Below are 26,063 nucleotides of genomic sequence, written 5' to 3' on the forward strand. Positions count from 1 at the left end.
TGCAGACAGTTCAGTGTGGGATCCAGGTGTGGGGGGAATATGGATGCACAGGAGCTTGTTGGGGGGGTTCTGTGTGCAATGGTAATGGGACTTTGCATGGGGTCCAGGTGAAAATGGTTGGGGCTAAGCAGGGGGGGTCTCTGTGTGTATGAGGGATAGAGTTCAGCAGGGAAGTCTAGGTGTGGGGGCATCAGTGGGGCCATCCAGATGCTGGGGGAGCAAGGCTCAGTGGGGTGGGGAACCAGGTGCAACTGGTTGGGGCTCAGTGGGGTGGGGATCCGGGTGTGAGTGGCTCATCAGCGTAGTCCAGGTGAAGGGGGCTCACTGGTTCTGAGTGTGGGGGAGTCAGGCTTGGTGAAGTATGAGAGGGTCTGAATGCACAGGGGTTGGGTGGATGGGGAGCAACTCCCTGTACAGATATCCTTCCCCCTGCAGCTGATGAGCAATCCGTGCAGGAAACAAGTGGGGCAGGGAGAGTTTGCAGAGTTTCCTGCAGCTGGGGAAATGTGGGAGTGGGTCTGACCCACTCCCATGTGCCATGCACAGAAAGTGGAAGTCCTGTCCTCCCTAGTTGAACCAAGACTAGTCGCTGATCCTGGCACAGGGTAAGAGTCACCAGCCAGGTCTTCCCCAGTCCCACTCCTCTACCCCACAGTGATTTACCTCTCTGCTAGTTGCCCTGGGCACCCAAAAAATACTGCTGTGGAGGGTCACATGACTGCTCTTGTGGCTTCCTTTTTCTCCCCCCCTCAGAAAATCATTTTTCTGTGGGGAAGCACTGAAATCTTCGGGGGGACATAAATTCTTCACAGGCGCAGTGGCCCAGAATTGTCCTAGGAGTACAAGATGTATTATTTTTAAAGAGATCTCATGACCAAAGCCTGGTTTTTGAATGACACAGGTTGGCAATTCCTGCAGTCACTGCACCCATGCATCCACTTCTGGGTAGGGCCTCAACAACACTGCTTAGGACACAGTTGGGAGGGGAAATGTTGGCCAAGGCGTGGGTGACACCTGCCATTTCAAAAGGCTACGCAGGAATAACGCAGCATAAGTTGGGGCCCAAGCCCGCAGAGATGCACACGAGCTGCGCCATTGCTGCGGCTGCCCTCAGCAGGGGGAAGACGCTTCCTTGCCTCAGGCCCTGACCTGCGAGCCTAGCTCCGCACTCGCGGCTCCCAGCGTTTTGCACCCGCCTAACGTCAAACCTCCAGCACCTCCACCGCGTTAACGTGGCCAGGCTCGCCCCGCCGCGGCCGGAGATCAACGCGGCGCCCCCCTGCCCCGCGGGACACACGGGGCGGGAGCGCCGCACACTGGCCAGCCCTAGCCACAGGCCAAGCGGCCACCGCCGGCTCAGACAGGCCTTGGGAGACGAGGCCTCCTGTGACATAGCCAGGCAGGAGCCGCTCAGTCCGCCTGCGTCAGCCCAGGCAGGGTGACGGGCCGGCTCGGACACCGGGGCCCTACACCGAGCCGACTCGGTGAGAGCCCCTGGTGTGGGGGTCACTGGGCCCCGCCCCGCCCCTGCGCTGGGAGGGGGGGTAGCCGCGCTAAAACATGATGGCAGGGGCGGCTTTGGCCGTTAAGAAGGGGCGTGGCCACGACGGGCCCCGCCCCTTCCCGTCAGCACCATACCGGGACGGTGATGGCTGGGCTTCCAGCGCCGGGCTCTTAAAGGAGCCGCTGCACCGTAAGTCTCGCGCCGCGGGCAGCAGCCGTCGTAGTGCCCGGGAGGGCGGGGAAAGGCGGGAAGCCGGTTTCTCCACAAGAGGGCTCCCGGCTTGCCCAGGCCCAGAACGCCGGGGAAATAGCAGGCGGCGGCGAGGCGTTACCATGTCAACCCAGGTCATCAAAGCGGAGCCGGGGGGAACTACCGGGGTGGGGACCGGGATCCCCAGTCTCTGAGACGAGACCGACCCGTAGCGCGGCCGTTGAGAGGGGCCCGACCCCCCCCCATCGCTCCCCCACACCAGCGCGTCCGTTGAGAGGGGCCCGACCCCCCCATCGCTCCCCCACACCAGCGCGTCCGTTGAGAGGGGCCCGACCCCCCCATCGCTCCCCCACACCAGCGCGTCCGTTGAGAGGGGCCCGACCCCCCATCCTCATGTCCCCAGCGGCTCGGGTGATTGGGGACTGACCCCACCCCAATGTCCTGGCGGGGTCTCAGAGCCACAGGAAGAGGTGCTGGTGCATGTAGTGCGTCAGTCAGAGGGTAGCAGAATTGACGTGCAGTTGTCATGTCACAGTGCCCTGCGAAGTGTCATTTCTGGGAACTGTTGTTTACTGTGAAGTTGTGTTGTTTTGTATAGAACTGATTGGTAGCGGGGTGCTGATTCTGAAGTCCTGGAGCTGGGTGTGGAGTTACATTGATGTTGTTTTAGTGTGGCGACACGTGGATGTGCAGTGTAAAAAAAATCACTATGTCATGTTAGTTCATAAAATAAAATACACCCCTCCATTCCTCTGGTCTCTGTCTATGAAGAACGAGTTTCTGGCTTTTTTGGAGCCTTGAGGTGGACCAGAAGAATGACATTTATAAAATCATGGCCACTGTCATCCCCTTTTGAAAGAAGAAGTATCCAAACCTTTGTGCCACATGAGTGATTACATTGTGTCTAGCAAGAAAAACCCACAATAAAGACCATTAGCCTTCAAAAGGCAGGTGCTCTCATCTTGGCTTTATACAGAGTAGACCAAAATATGCTTTTGCCTCCTGGCTTGATTTTGTAAAAATCATTCCAGAGTGAGGATGTGGGTTTATGGACTTCCACAAACAGAAAGAATACATAAAACCTTTAGTTAATAAGTAGAATTAACCTAGAGTAAATATATTTTATTATGCAAGGCATTTTATTTAGGTACCAGATAATCAAATATCTTCAGACTATCATGAATATTAACTGCATTGGCTTGCAATCTACTTCCAGATGCATTAAAGTCAGCAGAAGTAGAAGTAGTGTGTTGTTAGTGGAGGGTCTCCAGTTGAGGAATTTCCTCTTCCTGCATTGTGGTTCATCAGGGCTCAACTTTACTAACTATTAGAGAATAGGATAAGAAGCATCTTTTTCTCAAGGATCATTACTGAAGAGGTTTTTCTTAGGTTTTGATGGGAGAGAGGGGATTTTTTTTACCTCTTTATTGTGTGCCATCTAATGGGATTTTTGGAATTTATATCAAACACATAGATACCAAAACAGTGTGTGCATAAACATCATTAAAAAATAAATATACACTCCTTCAGTTTACATCTAAACAGTTTCAGTAAGATTTATGCACGTGTACAGTCTATGACAATCTTTAATATACACTTTTAGCCTTACAGATTTTTGCCAGATGACTGACTGCATTCTGTGCAATGAAGAAAGGGTCACTACAAAGAACATCACCCAGAAAAAGACAGCTATCACCCTCTCGTACGCCTAGTCCAATGTCGACTGTCACTTCAAGTACCAGGTCACCATCTCCCTTTAGCAGGCAGGGCACACCTGCTACTTACAAAACAAGGGGACAGAGATATCAACAGCTTGATGTTACAGTAGAGTGTGATGTAGGAGCTTCTTTTGAATATCAGATTGACAAAGGTATTGTGTAAATAATAAAAATCAACCCTGAATGCATTTTAATATTGGCAGAATAAAATTTGCTACATGTCTGTCTATTATGAGGTGTATTAAAGGATCATTGTCACATATTTTAGACCCCATATTTAACCTACCCTATAATAAACTGTCTTAAATTGTTTGTGCATCATCCAGATTCCAAATATCAACATAACATATTTCCGTTTTTAAACCCCTGAGAACTATTTTATACAGAGCATACACCCTAGGCAGCAGAAGGAGCATAAATTAACTAATTGCCCCTAATCCTAGACCTGTGAGTTTTCATCAGTGAAAGGTGATGTACAAATATGGCAGTAAACAAGACATCTTTGTTAGTTTCAAGTTCAACTAGAAATCAAACAGCTAGAGAAAATCAGTATTTACTACATAGAAAAGATTAAATTAAAGGGGCTCTGATATTAAAATACATATGTAATAAAAATCAGTAAAACATTTTCACATTATATATAATATTAATATTTCAACTGAAAGATTAGATGAAAAAAGATTTGGATTAATATTTATTTTGCTCCATAAATTTGCTTGGTGCTTCCTTATGATTTGTATTAAAGTAGCAACCAGTAACTAGGGCCTGTTGTGATAGGCACTATACCAATATATAACAAAGAGACAATCCTTGACCTGAAGAGCTACAGGAATAAAAGACACATGATCCATGCCCCCAGATTTTATAATCCAAACAGGAATTGATGATGAAGGGAAAGGTGAGGGAACCTAGAAATCTCAGTTAATCAAGCTCTTGGCACACAAGGACCAGGGCACTCTGATAACTGTCACTAGAAACTGTACAGGGGTAGCAAAATGATGCCCTGGCTCCTTTAATCCTCCTGCACTAGACAGTGGAGGTGGACTCCCAGAGGCATTGAACTTTCCTCAGGCACAATGCTTCTTGGAGCTGCTGTCAATGTGTATCTCCTTCTCAGCCTCTATGCAGGTTTCCCTTGTTTGTTGTACTAACTAGCAAAAGCATTACACTTTATTTTCTTTCAGTGCTAATCCAATCACACTTTTTCTGTTGTTGTTTGCAGATGAAGACTCTGTTAGTCCAGGAGTTAGATACATTACAGAATCTCTTATTAAAAACCTGTCCAAACAGGAAAATTTGACATATGTAAACTCACTGAATCTTTCTCTTGCTAAGGATGGGGGCAAGAAATTTAAGGTGGGTTATTGCATGCAATTTCTTATTAATTAATTATAATTCACAATAGTATTAAAGTTCAATAATATTTTAAAACATTGGAAATAATGATTAGGAAAACACTTTAAGTAGATGAGAAGAGCCATAGTCTGCCTCTCTGGTCCCAATTCTGCAACCGCTACTTATGAAAGTAAGAATTACAGAATCAAGCCTTATCATTGTACAAATTACCATTGACATCAATAAGAGTTTCACATACGGAACAAAGCTCAAATCTGGCTATATGTTTGTAATTTCTCAGCTTCTGGGTACTGGTGCCACTTTTGGATTTTTTTAATTTAATTTTTTTTTTTTGTGGAAAGTAGTCCTTTCTGTAGATGAGGCTGGTCTACTGTAGGGCTAGTAGCATCTGTAGTTTTCCACTCTTTTGCAGTATGGAAAGCTGCAGATGTGTTCAGTGGGTCCTGGTACAGAATTTCAGAACTCAGATTCGCAATTCTATGATAAAGAGCATAATAGTGATTTGTAGTGGCTTTTATGAAGACATGATTCTTAAAAACATAAACCTGCTGTTCTGAATGCAAATGTATGTACCATCTTGTATTGATAAGCTACTACATATAATTTGTTTTTTAGTATATAGAAAACTTGGAAAAGTGCTCTAAACTAGAGGTATTAAATCTCAGTAACAATCAAATAGAGAAGATTGAGAAGTTGGATAAACAGTTAAAGCTACATGAACTCAATTTGTCCTACAATAAAATCAGGTAAGCAGACACTCTGTTTCTGTATCAGAGGGGTCGCTGTGTTAGTCTGGATCTGTAAAAGTAGCAAAGAGTCCTGTGGCATCTTATAGACTGACAGACATATTGGAGCATGAGCATGAGCTTTTGTCGGTTTCTGGTGTGGGTGGAGAATGTTACTTATTTTTAAAAAATTAAGTTGTTCAGAGTCTATGGTCAGGAGTGTGGTATAAAAGTTAGTTAGATATATTTAAAATATTTTATGCATTAATATACAAAATGTTCTTGCAGTTTGTTATGTGAGAATGGAAAAGATTCTCCTTCAGAAAAGAAAACTGAAAGATTAAACTGAAAGGACCTGCTCATGCAGTCAGTGCACTCATTAAACTCCTATTCTATTTGCCACAAAAGGGCAACTTTCAGTGTTTTGGGAGGGAGTTACTCTATTGAAAAAATGCTGAGGGGACAGTGGATGGGATTAAAGAGCAACTTCTCCATGCTTTCCTCAGTTTTACCACTGGTAAAGTAGGCTTATTAATTCCTTCTAGAGGAGGCTTGCTTTGCAAGTACAGTAGCCACAATAGTACTAAAGAGGTTAATAAAGGAAGTGTGCAGAAGATTGACTAAATGGTATTTCTACATACTGCAGTGATGCAACTTCTTCTCTCAAAAGGGTTAGAAAACAAAATGATTAATGCCATAATAGTAAAGTGATATATACCTATAAGATTACATTCCATTTTTGCTTGATTACAATATACATAGCTTAAATGACACCTTGGTTATATAAAAGCAGCAAAGAATCCTGTGGCACCTTATAGACTAACAGATGTTTTGGAGCATGAGCTTTCGTGGGTGAATACCCACTTTGTCGGATGCATGTTGTGGAAATTTCCAGGGGCAGGTATATATATGCAAGCAAGAAGCAAGCTAGAAATAACGAGGTTAGTTCAATCAGGGAGGATGAGACCCTGTTCTAGCAGTTGAGGTGTGAAAACCAACGGAGGAGAAACTGGTCTTGTAGTTGGCAAGCCATTCAAAGTCTTTGTTTAATCCTGAGCTGATGGTGTCAAATTTGCAGATGAACTGAAGCTCAGCAGTTTCTCTTTGAAGTCTGGTCCTGAAGTTTTTTTGCTGCAGTATGGCCACGTTAAGATCTGCTATTGTGTGGCCAGGGAGGTTGAAGTGTTCTCCTACAGGTTTTTGTATATTGTCATTCCTAATGTCTGATGTGTCCATTTATCCTTTTCTGTAGAGACTGTCCAGTCTGGCCGATGTATATAGCAGAGGGGCATTGCTGGCATATGATGGCGTATATTACATTGGTGGACGTGCAGGTGAATGAACCGGTGATGGTGTGGCTGATCTGGTTAGGTCCTGTGATGGTGTCGCCGGTGTAGATATGTGGGCAGAGCTGGCATCGTGGTTTGTTGCATGGATTGGTTCCTGAGCTAGAGTTACTACGGTGCAGTGTGCAGTTACTGGTGAGAATATGCTGCAGGTTGGCAGGTTGTCTGTGGGCGAGGACTGGCCTGCCACCCAAGGCCTGTGAAAGTGTGGGATCATTGTCCAGGATGGGTTGTAGATCCCTGATGATGCGTTGGAGGGATTTTAGCTGGGGACTGTATGTGATGGCCAGTGGAGTCCTGTTGGTTTCTTTCTTGGGTTTGTCTTGCAGTAGGAGACTTCTGGGTACATGTCTGGCTCTGTTGATCTGTTTCCTTATTTCCTCGTGCGGGTATTGTAGTTTTGAGAATGCTTGGTGGAGATCTTGTAGGTGTTGGTCTCTGTCTGAGGGGTTAGAGCAGATGCGGTTGTACCTCAGTGCTTGGCTGTAGACAATGGATCGTGTGGTGTGCCCGGGATGGAAGCTGGAGGCATGAAGGTAGGCACAGTGGTCGGTAGGTTTTCGATATAGGGTGGTGTTAATGTGACCATCACTTATTTGCACCGTGGTGTCTAGGAAGTGGACCTCCTGTGTAGATTGGTCCAGGCTGAGGTTGATGGTGGGGTGGAAGCTGTTGAAATCATGGTCGAATTTTTCCAGAGTCTCCTTCTCATGGGTCCAGATGATGAAGATGTCATCAATGTAGCATAGGTAGAGAAGGGGCGCGAGTGGATGAGAGCTGAGGAAGCGTTGTTCCAGGTCGGCCATAAAAATATTGGCATATTGTGGGACCATGCGGGTGCCCATAGCGGTGCCACTGATCTGGAGATATATATTGTCATCAAATTTGAAATAGATGTGTGTGAGGATAAAGGCACAGAGCTCAGCAAGCACTTGTGCTGTGGCATCATCAGGGATGCTGTTCCTGACAACTTGTATTCCGTCTGTGTGTGGGATGATTGTGTAGAAAGCCTCTACATCCATGGTGGCTAGGATGGTGTTTTCTGGAAGGTCACCAATGCATTGTAGTTTCCTCAGGAAATCAGTGGTGTCATGGAGATAGCTGAGAGTGCTGGTGGCATAGGGTCTGAGTAGAGAGTCCACATATCCAGACAGTCCTTCAGTGAGAGTGCCACATCTCATCCTGGACAATGATCCCACACTTTCACAGGCCTTGGGTGGCAGGCCAGTCCTCGCCCACAGACAACCTGAAGCATGTTCTCACCAGTAACTGCACACCGCACCATAGTAACTCTAGCTCAGGAACCAATCCATGCAGCAAACCTCGATGCCAACTCTGCCCACATATCTACACCGGCGACACCATCACAGGACCTAACCAGATCAGCCACACCATCACCGGTTCATTCACCTGCACGTCCACCAATGTAATATACGCCATCATATGCCAGCAATGCCCCTCTGCTATGTACATCGGCCAAACTGGACAGTCTCTACGGAAAAGGATAAATGGACACATCAGACATTAGGAATGGCAATATACAAAAACCTGTAGGAGAACACTTCAACTTTCCTGGCCACACAATAGCAGATCTCAACGTGGCCATACTGCAGCAAAAAAACTTCAGGACCAGACTTCAAAGAGAAACTGCTGAGCTTCAGTTCATCTGCAAATTTGACACCATCAACTCAGGATTAAACAAAGACTATGAATGGCTTGCCAACTACAAGACCAGTTTCTCCTCCGTTGGTTTTCACACCTCAACTGCTAGAACAGGGTCTCATCTTCCCTGATTGAACTAACCTCGTTATTTCTAGCTTGCTTCTTGCTTGCATATATATACCTGCCCCTGGAAATTTCCACTACATGCATCCGACGAAGTGGGTATTCACCCACGAAAGCTCATGCTCCAAAACGTCTGTTAGTCTGTAAGGAGCCACAGGATTCTTTGCTGCTTTTACAGATCCAGACTAACACGGCTACCCCTCTGATACTTGACACCTTGGTTATGACTTGTTTTGTACTGTTTCTGTGTATTTGAAACATATATTGCAGAATTAAGGTTAATTACAAAAATGATTGTTTGGGCTATTAAGGCACTTCTCTATTGGTGGCCATTCCTAAACATATGGTAGTCAACAGAATAGGCACTGCAATAGTAACCAGTGTAGATAGTCAACGGCAATGATGTGACGGCATACATTTTTCTTTTATGTCTATGGCACCATAAAAAACAAAACCTCTTGTATGTTCTACCTATTTGAAGTTGTTCATTATCTTCATAAAAATGCATTCTTCACACCATAATGTCTTCAGGTAGCACAGACAGCCAACTTTCTGTGTTCCCAAAATACAAGTATCTTCCATACTTATTTACACTATTAAAAAGCAGGTGAAAGGTACATTAGTGTCATCTCATCTCACACATTTCATATGATCACTTAAACAACAAATATTACACAAATTATGCAAAGAGAGTCTAAATATAAAATTTACCAGAAATGGATGTGTATTACAAACCATTCCACCCCTCATGCAACATGATTGGTTAATGTGAAGGGATAACAGCAGTGTCCGTAAAGCACCACTATGTATGGCAGGTACTGTGCAGCCATTTTTGCTGGTTTCTTCGGTGATCAGTTAAGACAGGTTTCACTATACAGTATCCCCGAGGCCATAGGTACACAGTGTATATGATTTGCTTCATGATGTCTAAATTCTATTTCTCTTCTTGTTTTCAGTAAAGTTGAAGGTCTAGAGCATATGCAGAATCTACAAAAGTTGAACCTTGCAGGAAATGAGATTGAGCACATTCCTGTGTGGGTAGGCAAGAAATTAAGGTCCCTGCGCATCCTTAATTTGAGGCAAAATAAAATATCATCAGTAAGTGACTTTAACTAGGATAAATAATTGTTTACAAATAAAATATTTCTAAAACCTTTCATACTGAACATCTCAATTAATATGATCAGCAACATGAAAATTACAGGCTCTCTGGGGAAAAGATATAATAATAATAATACAGATTTATGGGGGCATCATTTTCAGAAATTACATTGTTGTATAAACAATGAAATGTAGCCTTCACTTACATTAACAATGTATTTTATTTAAAAAGTAGAAAATGGATGGTAGGAGAGTGATTGTCTTTGGAGAGATGTCTAATCATTGTACCTTTCTCTTTGATTTAGCTCCATGACATAGCTAAGCTGAAGCCCTTAAAAGACTTGACTTCTTTGTTCCTGGCAGACAATCCAGTTGTAAATCTGCCTCATTACCGCCTGTATACCATATTCCACCTGCGCTCATTGGAAAATCTTGACGGACAGCCAGTGACAAATCATGACAGGCAGGAGGCTCTTGAGAGGTTTAATTTAGGTAATCATGATGATATGTTAGAGCTACTGTGAACTATACCAAATGTAGAAGGTTAGAAAAGCTTTGCAATTACTGATATAATGATTTGATATGTATTATTAAAATTAAGATTTAGGTAACACTGTTAAAGTTTACTGCCAACTTGTGATCTGACTAGCTATGTCCTCTAAAAACAGTTCAGAGGTCCTTCAAGAAGAAAAAGGAGGATTTTAGCCTACTCAGTGTCCAATTCTATTGCAGACACAGAAGAATTATCTTTTATTTAAATTCATATTTAAGAAGACTGACTTTATACATCAAAAGGTCACAAGCTGTTTTATTTCTCATCTCACTTTAAATTATGTCACAGATGGAAAATCACAGCATAGTGGGCTTGATCCTTGGTGACGCCGTCCCTGTGCTTGGGCAGGGATTGGGTGGGCAAGACTGGTGTAACTTAAGCTTTGCTGCCCTTAAAAGCAAATAACAGCGGAAGTGCAGTGCACTCTAGCTACACCTCTGCTGTGCTCCTAACTTTGGAGATTGTGTGAAGGCCAGTGTATAGCCCTTATACCAGCTCTTCACTGGCTAAAAAGATTCCCTGCATAAAGGATATTTTCAGTGTACCATTTCCACCCACATTGTGATCCTCTTACACTGTCAGAGTGGTATAAAGGAGCCTTAGTGTCCTGAGACTTATTCTCTGTATATGCACATAGAGATAGCTGACCGAAAAAAGAAGCTAGAAAGGGTTTGAAATTTAGGTTTAATTGAAGATGTCTGTTTTAAAAACAAAAGATTTGAAAGGTTGTAGATCAGACATAATTCTGATTTACATCTAAAGAACAAGGCTTTTATGTAAAAGCACAATATAAGTAAAATAAGAATTTATTTCAGGAAGTTCTCTTAGGTATTAATTTCTGTAATAGATTATGGCAATTAGTATATTTTCACAATTTTTTTTTTAATGTGGAGAAGCATCATTGCTACCAAGTTTCAGATTGAAGAAGCAAGTGGAAAAATGTTTGAGTGTTTGGATTATTTTGTTTTGCAGAAGAAATAGAAAAATTAGAAAAAGATTTAGAGAAAACAATAAAAGAGATGGAGGACCTTAAAACTAAACAGTTCGAAGTGCTTGAACAACTTCAGCATCAAGATGAGGTGAACAGATCATTAAAACAAAAAACCCTGCAACAGAAACAAATCTACAAAGAACTTGAGAGGGACCTGGACACCAAAAATGAATTGGTAAATTAATCATTTAGGTTAAAAATAAATACTGAAGAAATGTTTGAGGATCATTTTGTTTCGCCAACAATAAATGCAATATAATGTATGTTTAAATGCTTGGGGATTTATGTTTAAATTTGTATTTAGATGTCTCAGTGGATTGGGAGTGGATATAAAGCTTTTCTGGTACAGGGCGATGCTTTAACTCCAGGCCGACTGGTAGTGACCAATCCACATTCAAGGTCTCTGGTATTTTGTGTGTAGTGAGTTAATGTTCTTGGACCAGTTGTTAGTGGGAAAGATCCACATTACCAAAACCACCACTGTCACAACTGGTAATCTTGGGGTGGAGGCCAAAGATGGAATGGGGCATAGGAGTTAACTCACTGTAATTAATGTCACCCTACCTGGGTTAGGCAGAATGGTAAAGCTGCCAGGAGAAGTTTACACTTCCACTGCCTGTGCTGTATCTATATTGTGGATAAAGACAGGATTTTAGTCTCCAGGGTTGTTAAATCTGACACCTTTCACAAGCACTACATTCATAAAGTCAGTCTGCTCAGATTGCTTAAGACTTACATGAATGGTATTCTGTTAGACTGAGAATCTAGAGCAATTTATATATTTAGAGGAGGCTTACTAGGAGTTACTATAGTGGTATCTCTGGGGGGAAATTGCCATCTAAATTTCTCCAGCTGGGGAAGAAGCAGGAATAATAACTGAAACTGATCCAATCCAGCACAAAATATTTGTGGCCTTCCTAGTCAAACAAGCCCTAGAAAAGCCAGCCGATGCAGCATAAATGCCCATAAAGAAAACATGTTAAATGGCCAATAGTTACAGATACCTGCAAATGAAAACTTGATGAGTTTTATAACTTGAATGTGCCATGTGAGATCTTCCCTTGCTGACACAGTAGGGGGTTCTGCCTTTTCACCATTACCTATATCTCCATTTCCCAGAAAATCCTCCCTGGGATTGAAGATTTTGTGGCTTGGGTGTGGGCAATGCTGTATCCTTACCAATTTCACAAAGAATCAGAACAAAACTTAATACATCCTGAGGCTTTATTACACTTTTGTATGCATTCCTTCTGTGTTATAGAGCCACTGGTAAGCACAGGATTGTTGTGGTTTGAAGGTATTGTCCATGGACACCATAAAGCAGAAGTTTCTCTGGCGACATGACTATATTGGTATTGTAATGCTAGGAAGCTGGAGAAGAAACATGGCCTTTGCACAGACTGCTTTGGCCTGTGACAGATCTCAGCTCTGTTAAGTTTTGGGCCCTGAACCTTCACTGACTTTGGTGGAAGCTATGGGTTCTCATCTCATCTGAAAATCGGGCCCAAGGTATCTAATATTGGATACACAGATTGAGGCATCCAAAATGAGTAGTCAGTTTTTTGAAAATTTTAGCTTTAAATTTTCTAAAAATATTACCTCTGTAATTCTATCCAGCATCTGCATGAATTCATCCCATGTGCCCAAGTAAATTTGCTAAACAGCTTTAATTTGTACACCCACATTTGAAAATGTACAGATTTTTCTTTAATGAAGCGCATTATTTGCCCCTTTTGTATCGCTTTCCCTCCCCACTTACATTCTTTGCCCCATTTTCTGCTCCTGTAACTTTTTATCCTGTGTGGAAGTTGAGTGGCTCATTGAGTACCAAGAAACACATGGACATTTGCTTAGTTGTCTTTTCATTTAGTTTGCCTGGAAATAGGCAGTGTATGATATACAATTTCTCCTGAATTAAGCCTTTCAAGTTATAAAATTATATGTTTCCTATCACTTTGGTATTTTTAAAAAGCTAATGTTTGTTTGCCTCTAGTCACTTTTTGTTTAAAATTTTGTGTATTAGTAAGAACTTAAGTTACTCATAGCTGCTAAATTTCTAGGGTACTGATGTTTCTTCATTGTTTAACTTTTAAATTGCTGCTGTAGTGAAGAAAAATAATCCACACATACCTTGTCATAGTAAAAGGTGTTTGCCACTGGGTTCTTGTTCATTACTGTTATTGTAGGTCATGTCCATTATTTGCTTATGTTTTGCTCATATCATCCCAGGAGCCTGTATTTGAAGATTATCTTATCTTTCATTGCTGGGTGTAAAATGTAAAAGTATAAATAAATAATTAAACTTATCATTTGATTTATACACGTTCATTAGGCATGTCTGTAAAATCTTATTATTTAATATTCCATTTCAGCTAAAAGATGAGTGGAGCTATACATTTATATAAGTATACCCAGTCTATTTTCTACCAAACAGCAGCATATTTCTAAAATGTACAGTAGTTCTCAGTATAGTGAGAGTTTAGCAGCATATATTTTACAACTTAACCCACTATTATCCTTTGGGTGACAAACTTTGCTTGCTTCTTTCTTCCTTTAGCTGGTATCTTGGTTTGTCACAATTCCCTTTCCACTGAGCCTTTATTCCTCACTAAAGGTAGTCCCCATATACAGCTGGATTGCACAATTTTGTATTTTTGCATAGGATATGCTTGCATGTGTCAATAGTGTCAATACATCTTAACTAAAAAAAGTTACAATGAGACTAGTCATTTGCTTAATCTTCTATAATGATTCTTCCTCAAATATTTTTTGTTCTGAATGTGATTAAAGTTTTTTGCATGATACCAAATACTTAAATTTCTAAACCTTTCATTAAGCCTTTCCCTTATTCCAGTCTATTCTATATTTCTCTTCTTTTCTTCCATTAGTCCTACATTCTGCTGTCTATTGGAGCCTTGCTGCATGCTCTTCCTCAGGTATTCAGCATGAAAAGCTGACCAAAAAAATAAATAAAAATCACATGATGGACCTTTGCTAAGAGTTTAAGTAATAACATAGGGTTGATATACAGTGTAATATATTGAAGTTGACTTTAGCAGTACTGTAAATATCTTCATAACTCAGTTTAACGTTAGGAAACTTTGGGTGTTGTATTTCTTGCTAAATGTATCATCATTTGATGGCACAATTTAAGTTCCTCTCAGCACAAGAACGTAAAAAGAAAAATGGCAGAAGAGTGGTGTATTGTATTAGTAGCCTTGTCATTGTTCACTAGTTAGCACTCTCTAAAACCTAAAGTAGTTTAACAAGATGCACTTGAAACAGAAAATTTCTTATTCTGGCTTGTTAAACCATTACTTCCAGAAAACTGACACAGTTGATTGATTAGATGTTTGACTAAGTTAGTTATTAACATGCCTGTTTTTTGAGACCTTCAGTACATTGAGTAGCTATATTTGGGTTGTCTTTTTTGTGAGGAATATGAAATATAGATTCAAAGGACCCTCATGTGATCATTTGTGTTACAGCAGTTACTTTTTTTGTCTGTCTTCTTGTTCACAGTAATTTAATTTTAAGATAAATAAATGTTATGTCCGTTTGTTACCAAACCTTCTCATAACTGTTTTCTTGTATATAGGCTTTGCATCACTATACAGTTAATGCATACACTGATAAGTGCTAATATATATAATAATTCAGTATGGTAATTTGCTGGTGAAAGTGACTTATTGTGTTTCATACTGGCATTAGCTAAAGCAGAAGACAATGGAGTTAACCCGAGCATGCCAGAAGCAATACGAATTGGAGCAGGAACTGGCTTTTTATAAGATTGATGCCAAATTTGAGCCATTAAGTTATTTTCCACTAGAGGTAATTTATTTAAAAAATAATGAGTTTTTTTGTGTTTGTCCTCTCTGTTGTTTTGCATTCTAATGAAACTAAAAATGAGGCAGGAAATGTTGTTTACTGTAATTTTAAATAGATTTTGCTTTCTAAATACTTACGGCTTGTCATTTGTGCAAATTAAACCTTGTTTGAAATTGCAAGTTATATATTTTTCTCTGCATGTTTTCTTGAAAGGCTTAAAGTCAGTATTTTGCAATGTTACTATTAAGTGGCATTTAATATTTAAATATTATCAATGTTAATACCTATAAATTTGTTTTCGCTGAGTACAGCTAGTGAATAGATCATTCATTCTTACTGATAATTGTGTAATGGAAATTTGCCCACTTTTGGCCTGATTCTGTAGCCCTTCCTCAGTCTGGGTGAAAATCTGACCCTACTGAAGTAAATAGTAAAACTGCCATTGACTTCAATGGGATCAGGATTTCTATTCACTATTTTATTTACAGGAATAATCCCTTTTTGGATTGTAGAGTTTGGACCTTCTCCTTTAGAGTGGAAGGAGACATCACAACAGAAGTTTAAAAAGATCAATGATGTTAAATACTCCTGGTGAACTACAAATGTATAGTTTTTTAAATATTCAAAAGGATACAGTATGAGTAAAGTTAAAGGACACCATCAATTGAAATCACACTTGTTTGAATTTACATTTTTAGTGTTACAAGTATAATCTAAATTTCTATAACTGTAAGAAATTAGCAGTAAACAATTCCTTAAGTTCATTTGACAGAAGTTTTTATATGGTCAGTTTCACCAAAGTGTCTGTAGGATTGTAGCCATAATCATTTTTTTCCATGTTATTTGTCTGGGTTTGTCAATGAAGAACTCTTCATATATTTTTGAACTGTCTGGATTTCAAGTTGGTGGCCCTTTACATGTAGATTAAATTCAAGTTTAAATGTACAAAATCATGAATTACTTTTGAAACCTCAAAACATTTACTGTGTATAAAAATAATTTAGTATGTTTGTTCTTGTCATGTTTCAGAATGTTGAACTTGATGATGTACCTGGAGAAAGCCCTTACATTGGTAAAGCCAGGTACAAGAGAAATATGTATATCGGAAAAGGTTACATTGCTAATAAAGCTCAACAAATACAAGTTGGAAAAATTGAACTAGGTGAAGACGATCTACATAGGAACCAGCAGCTTAAATTGAAACTTCATCAAACTCTAGATGTTCAGCTAGAAGATAAAGAAAAAAAGATTCAAGCTGGTAAAGTTTTAAATTTTCTCAAGCAAAAATATGAAACCAGTTCACTTTATCTGATGTCAGTGGAACATTTTGATTTATGCTGAACTTTCCAACAAACTGCTCAAACTTTAGAATTAATGTTATATCTACATTTAGTATTTTGATTGTATATTTAGCCAATGAAGCTAAATTTCAAAATTACCATCAAATGTCAAAAAATGAGGACTGCAGTACATTACTTTGAGAATTTAGCATGAAGGGACTCGGTAATAAATATTATTATTTGATGTTTAACTTACAAAAATGTACTGTTAAGGGCAAGATTCATATGCAGATTTCAAATGCACTAGAGAGCAGATTTCTCCCTCTCTTATCCCTCCGCGTCAACTCAGTAATGTAAGACGAGTAAAACTGAAATGGGAAAAAGGTTAATGCCTTTGTATTGCAGAAAAAATGCTGGATTGTCTCCTTCCATGAGCAACCCATTGGCTGGGAGGGGGTGTGGGCAGAGAGAAGCTACAACACTTAGTGAGTTTCACATTTGTGAGTTACCTGACAGTTTGTTCAGTTGGAACAATTTTGGGGGCTCAGTAGAAGTCATCCCAACCACATGGAACCTCCGGATTTGCAGGGACTACAAGAGTTTACATCTTTGCACTGTTGATTTTCCTTTTTCCAGTATCATCATGGTTTCAGTAAGAGTGTTGCTGCCATTGCCTGAGCCCCTCACAGCTGTGCAGTAACAGCTGCGGGGACTGCAGAGAAATAGATACTGCTTGATGTAACATTGGTTCCCAATGGTACAACTGGAATACCAGCCAGGAATGATGCCAAGTTAAATAGCCAGTCCCAAGTTCAACTCCCATCCTTATCCTGAAAACACATTGGAGCCAAATTTTCCGCACAGGGCACTCTTTGAGTAGTTTCTCTAGGGTGAAAAGATAATGTCAGGAATATTTTATTTATTTATTTTTTTAATCTTTCTCACTTCCATATCCTCAAGGAGTTCAGGAGTTCTGCCTGAGTTGGCTGGGTCATCTGAGTCAGTTTTAGACTTCATTAGGATAACCACATAAAGCAATATATTGTATATTTATCAAGCATACTAGGGAGAAATCAAATTAAGAAAATTGTTATGATTAAGTATATGGCAAAAAGTAATTGTGAAGGATCTTATTTATGTGATGCTTTGAGATATAGCAACTTTGTTCACCAGGGTCTCACTTAGAGTATGTCTACAGAGCAGCTCAGAGGGGGCTTCCCAGTACAGTAGACTGACACGCACTTGCTCTACTTGAGCTAGCACACTTAAAATAGGAATGCGGCTGTGGTGGCGACAGCATGGGTGGTGGCTTGGGCTAGTCTCCCAAGTACATACCCATGGGGTCAGGCAGGATAGTTCTCAGGCAGCATTCATATCCTCAGGGGGACATAGTCTAGAGAGGATATGGAGGAAACAGATAATATATATCCATGTTATACAGAAATCATTGAAGTGTGTTTTCATTTTTTTAATTATTTATTAATTTTGCAGCCGAAGGAAAATTAGCAGAACTACAAAATGAAATAGTAAGTGCAGAACAACACGTTTTAAAAGCAAAGGAGGAACTTAAACAACTGCAAGACACCGTGGCTCAGAAGAAAGTATGTAAAAGCTAACAAAAATGTGAAGATAAAGAATAAAAATGTTTGAAGCAATGTAGACATAGAAACTGTAATAATATGCTCCTCCCAGTTTTGCCAAGAAGTCTGATTAAGACGAGATTTTTTCCCCCCTTTCTTTACTTTCCCTTGGAATTTTTAAAATACACTTAAATGAGGCTTTTAAAATAAATATTCAGACACCAGGTCTCAGGGGGCTTCCTGGCTCACTAGGCCAAGGTTACACAATTCAGAGATTCTAAACGGTTTGTTGCCAAAGAGCTAACAACATATTCCTATTTTCATAGCTAACTTGTGAGAGAGAGTACTGTAAGCACTTACTATCTGAGCAAAAGAACCAGAAACAAGATGTCAGCAAGCCGGAGTTTCTAGTTTGCATCTTAATTTAGGTTAATGCAGACTATAACAACTCCATGTTTATCAACTATATCTTTCAAAAAGATTCTGAATCAGCTATACATTTCCACGCTTAATTAGCTGTTTTTCCATGCCTCAACTCCAGATTTCAGAAGCAGAAAAGGAAAGTCTTCAACAGCAACTGAGTGGCAAGATATTTCTCCTAAATCAGCTACGAGAGGAAGCTTTGAAACTAGAAAAACAGATGGAAAAACAGAAGCAAGAAATAGGAAATAAGCAAAAGGAGATTGAAGACTTGCAGAGTTTTATAGATTCCGTAGATCCAAAAGATCCAAGATATGTAAGTAAAGTACTAAAAAGTAAATATGGAAACCTAGCTTTTCTATGTCAGGTTTTTGTATTAAGATATACTTTTTGTTAGTTAGAATTATAAATAAATATTTAACTAGAATCTCATTACACCTAATTTTATAAAACATAATATGCTCTTCATACTATTTTAGCAATATTTTTAGCTTGTGACAGGTTCTTTTAGCTTGTGAGCTACTTATAAGATAATTGCTTCCTTTAGTTGGTTGGTATTAAAGATGTGTAATTTCCTCAAAATTTAAAATTGGTTTCCACTTTTATCAAATACATTTATGGAAGGAGGGTCCAAATTCTGAAAGGTATTTAGTCATCTAACTGCCATTGAAATTAATGGAAACTAGGCATCTTTTGAGGATCTAGGCCTAACTATTCAACTAAAAATGTTTACTTTCTTGAGTTAAACGACATAAACATTAAGTTATAAGCTGTAACTGTTTCCATCTGTGGAAATTTAAATATTCAAGACAAGTTACTAAAAAGTCATAGAAGTTATGGAATTGTGTTCATTTTTACTATGTGCTACATCAGGGGTTCCCAAACTGGGAGTCAGGACCCCTCAGGGTTGCGAGGTTATTACATGGGGGGGGTCACAAGCTGTCAGCCTCCACCCAAACCCCGCTTTGCATCCAGCATTTATAATATTAAATATATAAAAATGTGTTTTTATTTATAAGGGAGGAGGTGTCTCACTCAGAGGTTTGCTTTGTGAAAAGCATCATCAGTACAAAAGTTTGAGAATTACTGTGCTACATTGTATCTGGAGATCCTAAGGCCCCAGATGTATTCAGGGAGACCCTTGAAGGCAATGGGGTTCCAAGTAGGTACAGGGTCTACCTGCGTGCATCTCTTTGCAGGATCAGGATCCTAGTGATTAAGCCACTGAACTAATCTATGTTAAAAATGAGGTAACTGTTGCATCTCCATAGTTAAGGCCCGGACCCTGCAATGAGGTTTGCACATTGGCATGGTGGGGTCTGCCTTTGTGGAACATCTTGCAGGACTGGGTAACAAAGCTGGAACCTGGCTTCTGTTAAAAGCTCTAATTTTGACAAAAGTGAGGTTTGTCTGATTGGTCTTATGGAGGACTATATTTCTCTCCCCCCAATACCTTCCCTTAAATGAAAGTATTTTCAACATGTTACCACAATGGTCAGGTGTCATTAAGGGTTTTGTGATAATGGGAGGGAGACAGACCCCCCCAAAAAAATACAACTAACTCGCACACTTGTATTAGATTATAATTCTGAAATATTTGGAGAACTTTAGGCCTGAATATTTTTAAACTATTCCTTCATTACAGTGGTCAGAAAAAACAACCATTGACTTCTGTGAGCACTGGATCAGACCCTTACAGTCTATGGGACAGATTTTAGACCTGTCTATGTATGGCTCCTTTAATGCTGTTCCAGAAAGGCAGAATCAGGACCTTTCCCCCATTTGCAGTGGTAGTACAACTGACAAATGTCGTTTGCTACAGTTGGCTGGAGAGGGGAAAAAAGAAAAATAGAAACCGAAGTGTCCTGACTTTTTTCTCTCTGCCCTTATTTATGCCTACTTCTGCTTTCCTACAGCAGTGCTGGTGGTGGCTGTGCAATAGGAATATTGTGCAACAGAAAGGTTAATGCACAATTGCCTTTTCATTTCCTATACCCCTGCATGGACCATGTCTGTGCAAGATTAGTGTTCTTTAGCGTCCGTCCTTCAGCAAGGAGAGCATAGGTATCTGCATTGTTGTAGAAGAAATGTCCATTCATGAATGCCTAGAATGCAAACACTGACATTCCAAGGAATCTATGTGGAAGGGCCTGTTTTTTATCTATACATGCAGTATTTAAAAGTTTATCTTTTAACATACCTGTGGTGTATAATTTCAGTGAATATTATGTACTGCAAGTTTAAATTAAACTATAGTGAGTTTTTTTTAAATGTGTCCTAAAATCAAAGCTATTATAAAATAAAAGCTTTTCAGATGTGCATTCCATATCTATTGTCTACTTATATGAATACACACAAAAAAGTATTCCTATGCCTGGCCTCCGCTTTCATCTGAGACCCAGACTTTCAAATCTGCTGTTAAGAAAATAAAGTAGGAGGCTTGTAACAGTCTGTGTGTTTTAAGGGAGAAACTGCTTTCTCAAGAGGACAAGCCCAGCCTCTTGGGGAGTAAACTGACTGTTACTAACGCTGTAGTCGATTGGCTACATACACAGCTTCCTGTGTTGTGATTTAAAGCAAACAGGGCAGAATACAGCTTGTGGAGACAAGTAGAGATTGGAGGGCATGTTACTTTACTTTGTCATGTCAAAAGCTCTCAGCCTTTGCAGCTTCCCATGGTTTCAAACCACATTCTTACCAGAGTGTAATCGTCAAATAGAGAAGTTTGGAGGAAAGAGAAGACAGAAGAGAAACCATGTTTCATTTTAAGCTGCTGCTTTCCATCATTTAGATTTCAGTTCATCATTAAAATGGATTCTAAATTAGGGGTGGAGCTTTTTGCACATGACTTCAAAGGAAGAAAAGACAAAGCTGTAAGTGTTTATTTTTAACAATCCTCTTGTGACATTCAACAGTTATAGCAAAATAATCATTCAGCAACAGCAGCTGTACTTAATCTTATTAATTAGAACTATACTTTGGAAGTTAGAAATTAAGTTAGACTGGATTTTTTTTAAATAGGTGACAATGTTTGTTTATTTACAGTAATATGAATACTGGGTATTGTCATGTTTTTATTTGCATACTTTAAAAAATATATTGAGTATGATGTCTTCCTTACAGACTGCAATTTTGTTTAAAAGTAAAGCAGATATGAGTTAAATCTTATATTGCTTTAATTATAAATTAAAATGTCTTGCAGTAAAATAACTTTCAAAAAATTATTTTGAAATGTTAGCAGAGTTTTAAGACTTTCATATAATAGCTAGATAAAAGTGAAATGTGTATGTTTGGGGCAGTGGTATAAGAGAAATTGTTTTAATAATAAAACAAAAACTATGTATGAATTGTGTTTGTAAATGTTTCAGTACCAATAAACAGTGTAGTTCTATTTTTATGGTCTTTTATTTGGTTTTGTTTGCCACTATGCTGCTAAGAAGTGTGATTTGAAGTCAGTGGAGACTGCAGGTGCTGAGTATTCCTCAGGATTTGCCCCATGTTGGTAAATCAGACTGTCAGATATAAACTTACTATTTGAACAGAGGCCAGTATTTGAACAACTACACCAGGGGTAGGCAACCTATGGCACGTGTGCCAAAGACGGCACACGAGCTGATTTTCAGTGGCACTCACATTGCCTGGGTCCTGGCAAGCAATCCGGAAGGATCTGCATTTTAATTTAATTTTAAATGAAGCTTCTTAAACATTTTTAAAAAATCTTATTTACTTTACATACGACAATAGTTTAATCCTATATTATAGACTTATAAAAAGAGACCTTCTAAAAACATTAAAATGTATTTCTGGCACGCGAAACCTTAAATGAGAGTGAATAAATGAAGACTCGGCACCCCACTTCTGAACGGTTGCCGACCCCTGAACTACACTAAAGTATCCTGTTGTAACTCTGACTGCATTCAGCTCTGCAGATAATTTACACAGCTCAAGTTAGAGAGAGATTTCTGTCTGGTTTTAGTTGATATTGGGCCATCACAGCTTAAGTGAACATATCATGTAGATTTAGAAAAAATATTAAGACCTCGAGGGAGCTTGAAAGCTTGTCTCTTTTAATTAACAGAAGTTTGTCTAATAAAAGATATTACCTCCCTCACCTTATCTCTTTAAAAAAAAAAAAAAAGGCTAATCAGAGGTGAAGCCAAAATTATTAGACTGTGTGAAGCTTAGCTGGCTTGCTAGTTGTTTTCTGTACTGTCATGTAGAATATCTTGGTTTGTTAGCTAATTTCTTCCCAGGCCATAGACTGCTAGGGCTGTGGAGATAGCCGCTCAGCCCTAGGGGAAATAGAGAATGAATGAATGCCTTGTGTTCCTCAATTACTAAAGAGCAGTGTTCATGGGTTTTGAAGGGGGTCTTGTTTGTAATTTCTTGGCTGAGAGGGGTAATGAAGTTGTGAGAGTTAGTTGGGAAAATGGCAGTTCTTGGAGCTGTAAGGGATACATATGACCTTCTTACTCTGGGCAGGAATGTAGTGTTTTGCATTTGTTTTTTTTTTTTTTTTAATAACTCTGTTTGCTATAGAGACTTCTTGTGTCTGAGATGAGGGTCCAAAGACTGTGCCTTTTGGTGCAATAAACAGGAAATAATACTCTATGGAAGGTACAAATTGTTGGTGCAGCTCATTTCCAGTAGTAATGGGACACTTCAGGAGCAATGAGCCAGATAACTTATTTAGTTTTAATATATTTTTTTTAATTCATATTAATAAATATGCAAAACGTATCCATTTATCTGTAATCCACAGGCTCACATGACAGTTCAGAAAGCAAGTAAAGAACAGCAGCTTGACATGATGAACAAACATTACAAACAGCTTGAAAGTCGCCTGGATGAGATGCTTTCTAGGATTGCTAGGGAAACTGAGGAAATTAAGGATCTGGAGCAGCAGCTTACAGATGGTAAAGAGCACTGGTTTTGTTTGTTTGCTTCCTTAGGAACATTAAATCTGTATTCGAACATAATTGAGATACAAGAGATGTAGAAAATAGGGCTGTCAATCGATTAAAAAAATTAATCACACTGTTAATAGAATACCATTTATTTAAATATTTGTGGATGTTTTCTACATTTTCAAATATTGATTTCAATTACAACAGAATACAAAGTGTACAGTGCTCACTTTATATTGTTTTATTACAAATAGTTGCACTGTAAAAAATAGTATATTTCAATTCACCTAATATAAGTATTGTAGTGCAATCTCTTTATCATGAAAGCTGAACTTAACAAATGTAGAATTCTGTACAAAAAATAACTGCGTTCAAAAATAAAACTATGTAAAACTTTAGAACCTACAAGTCCACTCGGTCCTACTTCAGCCAATCGCTCAGACAAACAAGTTTGGTTATATTTTCAGGCGATAATGCTGCCTGCTTCTTGTTTACAACTTCACCTGAAAGTGAGAACAGGCGTTCGTATGGCACTGTTGTAACTAGCATCGCAAGATATTTATGTGCAAGATGCGCTAAAGATTCCTATGTCCTTTCATGCTTCAGTCACCATTCCAGAGGACATGCATCCATGCTGATGACTGGTTCTGCTCGATAATGATCCAAAGCAAAGCAGACCGATGCATGTTCATTTTAATCTGAGTCAGATGCCACCAGCAAAAGGATGATTTTCTGTTTTGGTGGTTCAGGTTCAGTAGTTTCCGCATCAAAATGTTGCTCTTTTAAGACTTCTGAAAGCATGCTCCACATCTCGTCCCTCTCAGATTTTGGAAGGCACTTTAGATTCTTAAACCTTGGGTCGAGTGCTATAGCTATTTTTAGAAATCTCACATTGGTACCTTCTTTGTGTTTTGTCAAATCTGCAGTGACAGTGTTTGTAAATCAAATGTGCTGGGTCATCATCCAAGACTGCTATAACCTGAAATATATGGCAGAATGCAGGTAAAATAGAACAGAAGACATACAATTCTCCCCCAAGAAATTCAGTCACAAGTTTAATTAATGCACTGTTTTTTTAACAAGCATCACCAGCATGGAAGAACGTCCTCCTGAATGGTGGCTGAAGCGTGAAAGAACATACGAATGTTTACCATATCTGGCACGTAAATACCTTCAGTGCTGGCTACAAAAGTGCCATGCAAAATGCCTGTTCTCACTTTCAGGTGACATTGTAAAGAAGCAGGCAGCAGTATCTCCCGTAAATATGAACAACCTTGTTCGTCTTAGTGTTTGGCTGAACAAGAAGTAGGACTGAGTGGACTTGTAAACTGTAAAGTTTTACATTGTTCTGTTTGAGTTCAGTTACGTAACAAACAAAAACCTACATTTGTAAGTTACACTTTCACAATAGAGATTGCACTACAGTACTTGTAGGAGGTGAATTGAAAAATACTCTTGTTGTTTTTATAGTGCAAATATTTGTAATAAAAACTAATATAAAGTGAGTACTGTACACTTTGTATTCTGTGTTGTAATAGAAATATTTGAAAATATAGAAAATCAAAAATATTTAATACATTTCGATTGGTATTCTATTGTTTAACAGTGCGATTAATCGCGATTAACTCAAAAAAATTAAATGATTTAAAAAATTAATCACATGAGTTAACTGTGATTAATTGACAGCCCTAATAGGAAAAGATTGAAAGGAAAAAATGCGATAATTCTCAAATGAGTCCACCTTAGAGGAAAAGAGCTGGAAAATAAAGGTCACCAAAACATTATGTATTTCCCACTAAGGCTTTCATTGGCAAAGAAATATTGCGTTGATAAGGAGGTGTTACATACACAATCTTGATGGGGAGAGCCAGCAGCAACACTCTTCCCTGTTGTGTGGAAGATTCAGATCTCTTGCTTAACAAGCTGAGTGTATTTCATCACTTGACAGCATCATGGATATGCCATAAATTAGTGGCCTTCAGCCATAAAAATGGCATGATTTCTCTTCTCCTTATATTAATGTGACATCTTGATAGTCCAAGTGGTATTATGAAGTCTTCTAGTTACGGTTACTATATGTTGATTGAAACTGTTGTCAGAGTCAGAACTTTTAGAAAACTATTACATGATAGAAAAGCTATAGTCTCTGCTGACTGTTAAGGGGTCCTCTTATATCACCATCTGCATGGAAAGACCATCATATTAATTGATTTGATCACTTCAGTTTTGAAAACAGATTTAAGAAATCCCATTCATTGGTATTACTATGGACAAGATACTATAAATCACTGTTATGTGAAAGCACATTCCTAGCTCAAAGATTAAATATTTTCAAATGCTTAATAAATCTTATAATCATCATTACTGTTTAAGTGAATTGAAAGGTGAAGTTGTATAGCCATGTACAGGCATAATATCTCGAAGGCAACGTCCTTTGTCCCTGGAGAATATTGCATCCTAAAGATCTCTCAGAATTCCTTTTTGGCCACTATTGAACAGCAGTAGTAATTAATTCAGGAGGGATGTTTTTCTTCCCTAAAAGAAAAAGGGAAAATCTAGCTCTAATAAGAGAAAAAATGAGAGTTACAGTAGGGGTGAGAAATATTATATGAAATAGTGTTTACTTTTACTTATGTATTGGACAGTTAAAATGCAGTTAATATTATGAACAGAAGCCTCAAATAACTGGGGGGCAGGATTTGGCTTTTAGACAGTGTGAACAAAAGGAAACATATACTAACATGATATCATGGTACTAA

The 26,063-nt window shown here is 39.2% G+C and overlaps 1 protein-coding gene across 7 annotated transcripts in view; it reads left to right on the forward strand.

Moving 5' to 3' along the window:
- Nucleotides 1-1,611: 1,611 nt before the first annotated feature.
- The window catches only part of CNTRL (centriolin), a 60,600-nt gene continuing 36,148 nt past the window's right edge, over nt 1,612-26,063 (forward strand). For 3 of the 7 annotated variants that reach the window (XM_030536110.1, XM_030536112.1, XM_030536115.1), the window contains exons 1-13: nt 1,612-1,693; nt 3,318-3,584; nt 4,655-4,788; nt 5,404-5,534; nt 9,601-9,742; nt 10,051-10,237; nt 11,271-11,464; nt 14,178-14,225; nt 15,001-15,120; nt 16,147-16,375; nt 17,889-17,998; nt 18,519-18,713; nt 23,160-23,313. In XM_030536110.1, the coding sequence (XP_030391970.1) occupies nt 3,359-3,584; nt 4,655-4,788; nt 5,404-5,534; nt 9,601-9,742; nt 10,051-10,237; nt 11,271-11,464; nt 14,178-14,225; nt 15,001-15,120; nt 16,147-16,375; nt 17,889-17,998; nt 18,519-18,713; nt 23,160-23,313 (1,870 nt within the window). In that variant the 5' untranslated portion in view covers nt 1,612-1,693; nt 3,318-3,358. The other 4 variants (XM_030536111.1, XM_030536114.1, XM_030536116.1 and 1 more) reach the window with 4 other exon arrangements.

Source organism: Gopherus evgoodei, chromosome 16, assembly GCF_007399415.2.
Source record: "Gopherus evgoodei ecotype Sinaloan lineage chromosome 16, rGopEvg1_v1.p, whole genome shotgun sequence".
Taxonomy (NCBI): domain Eukaryota; kingdom Metazoa; phylum Chordata; order Testudines; family Testudinidae; genus Gopherus; species Gopherus evgoodei.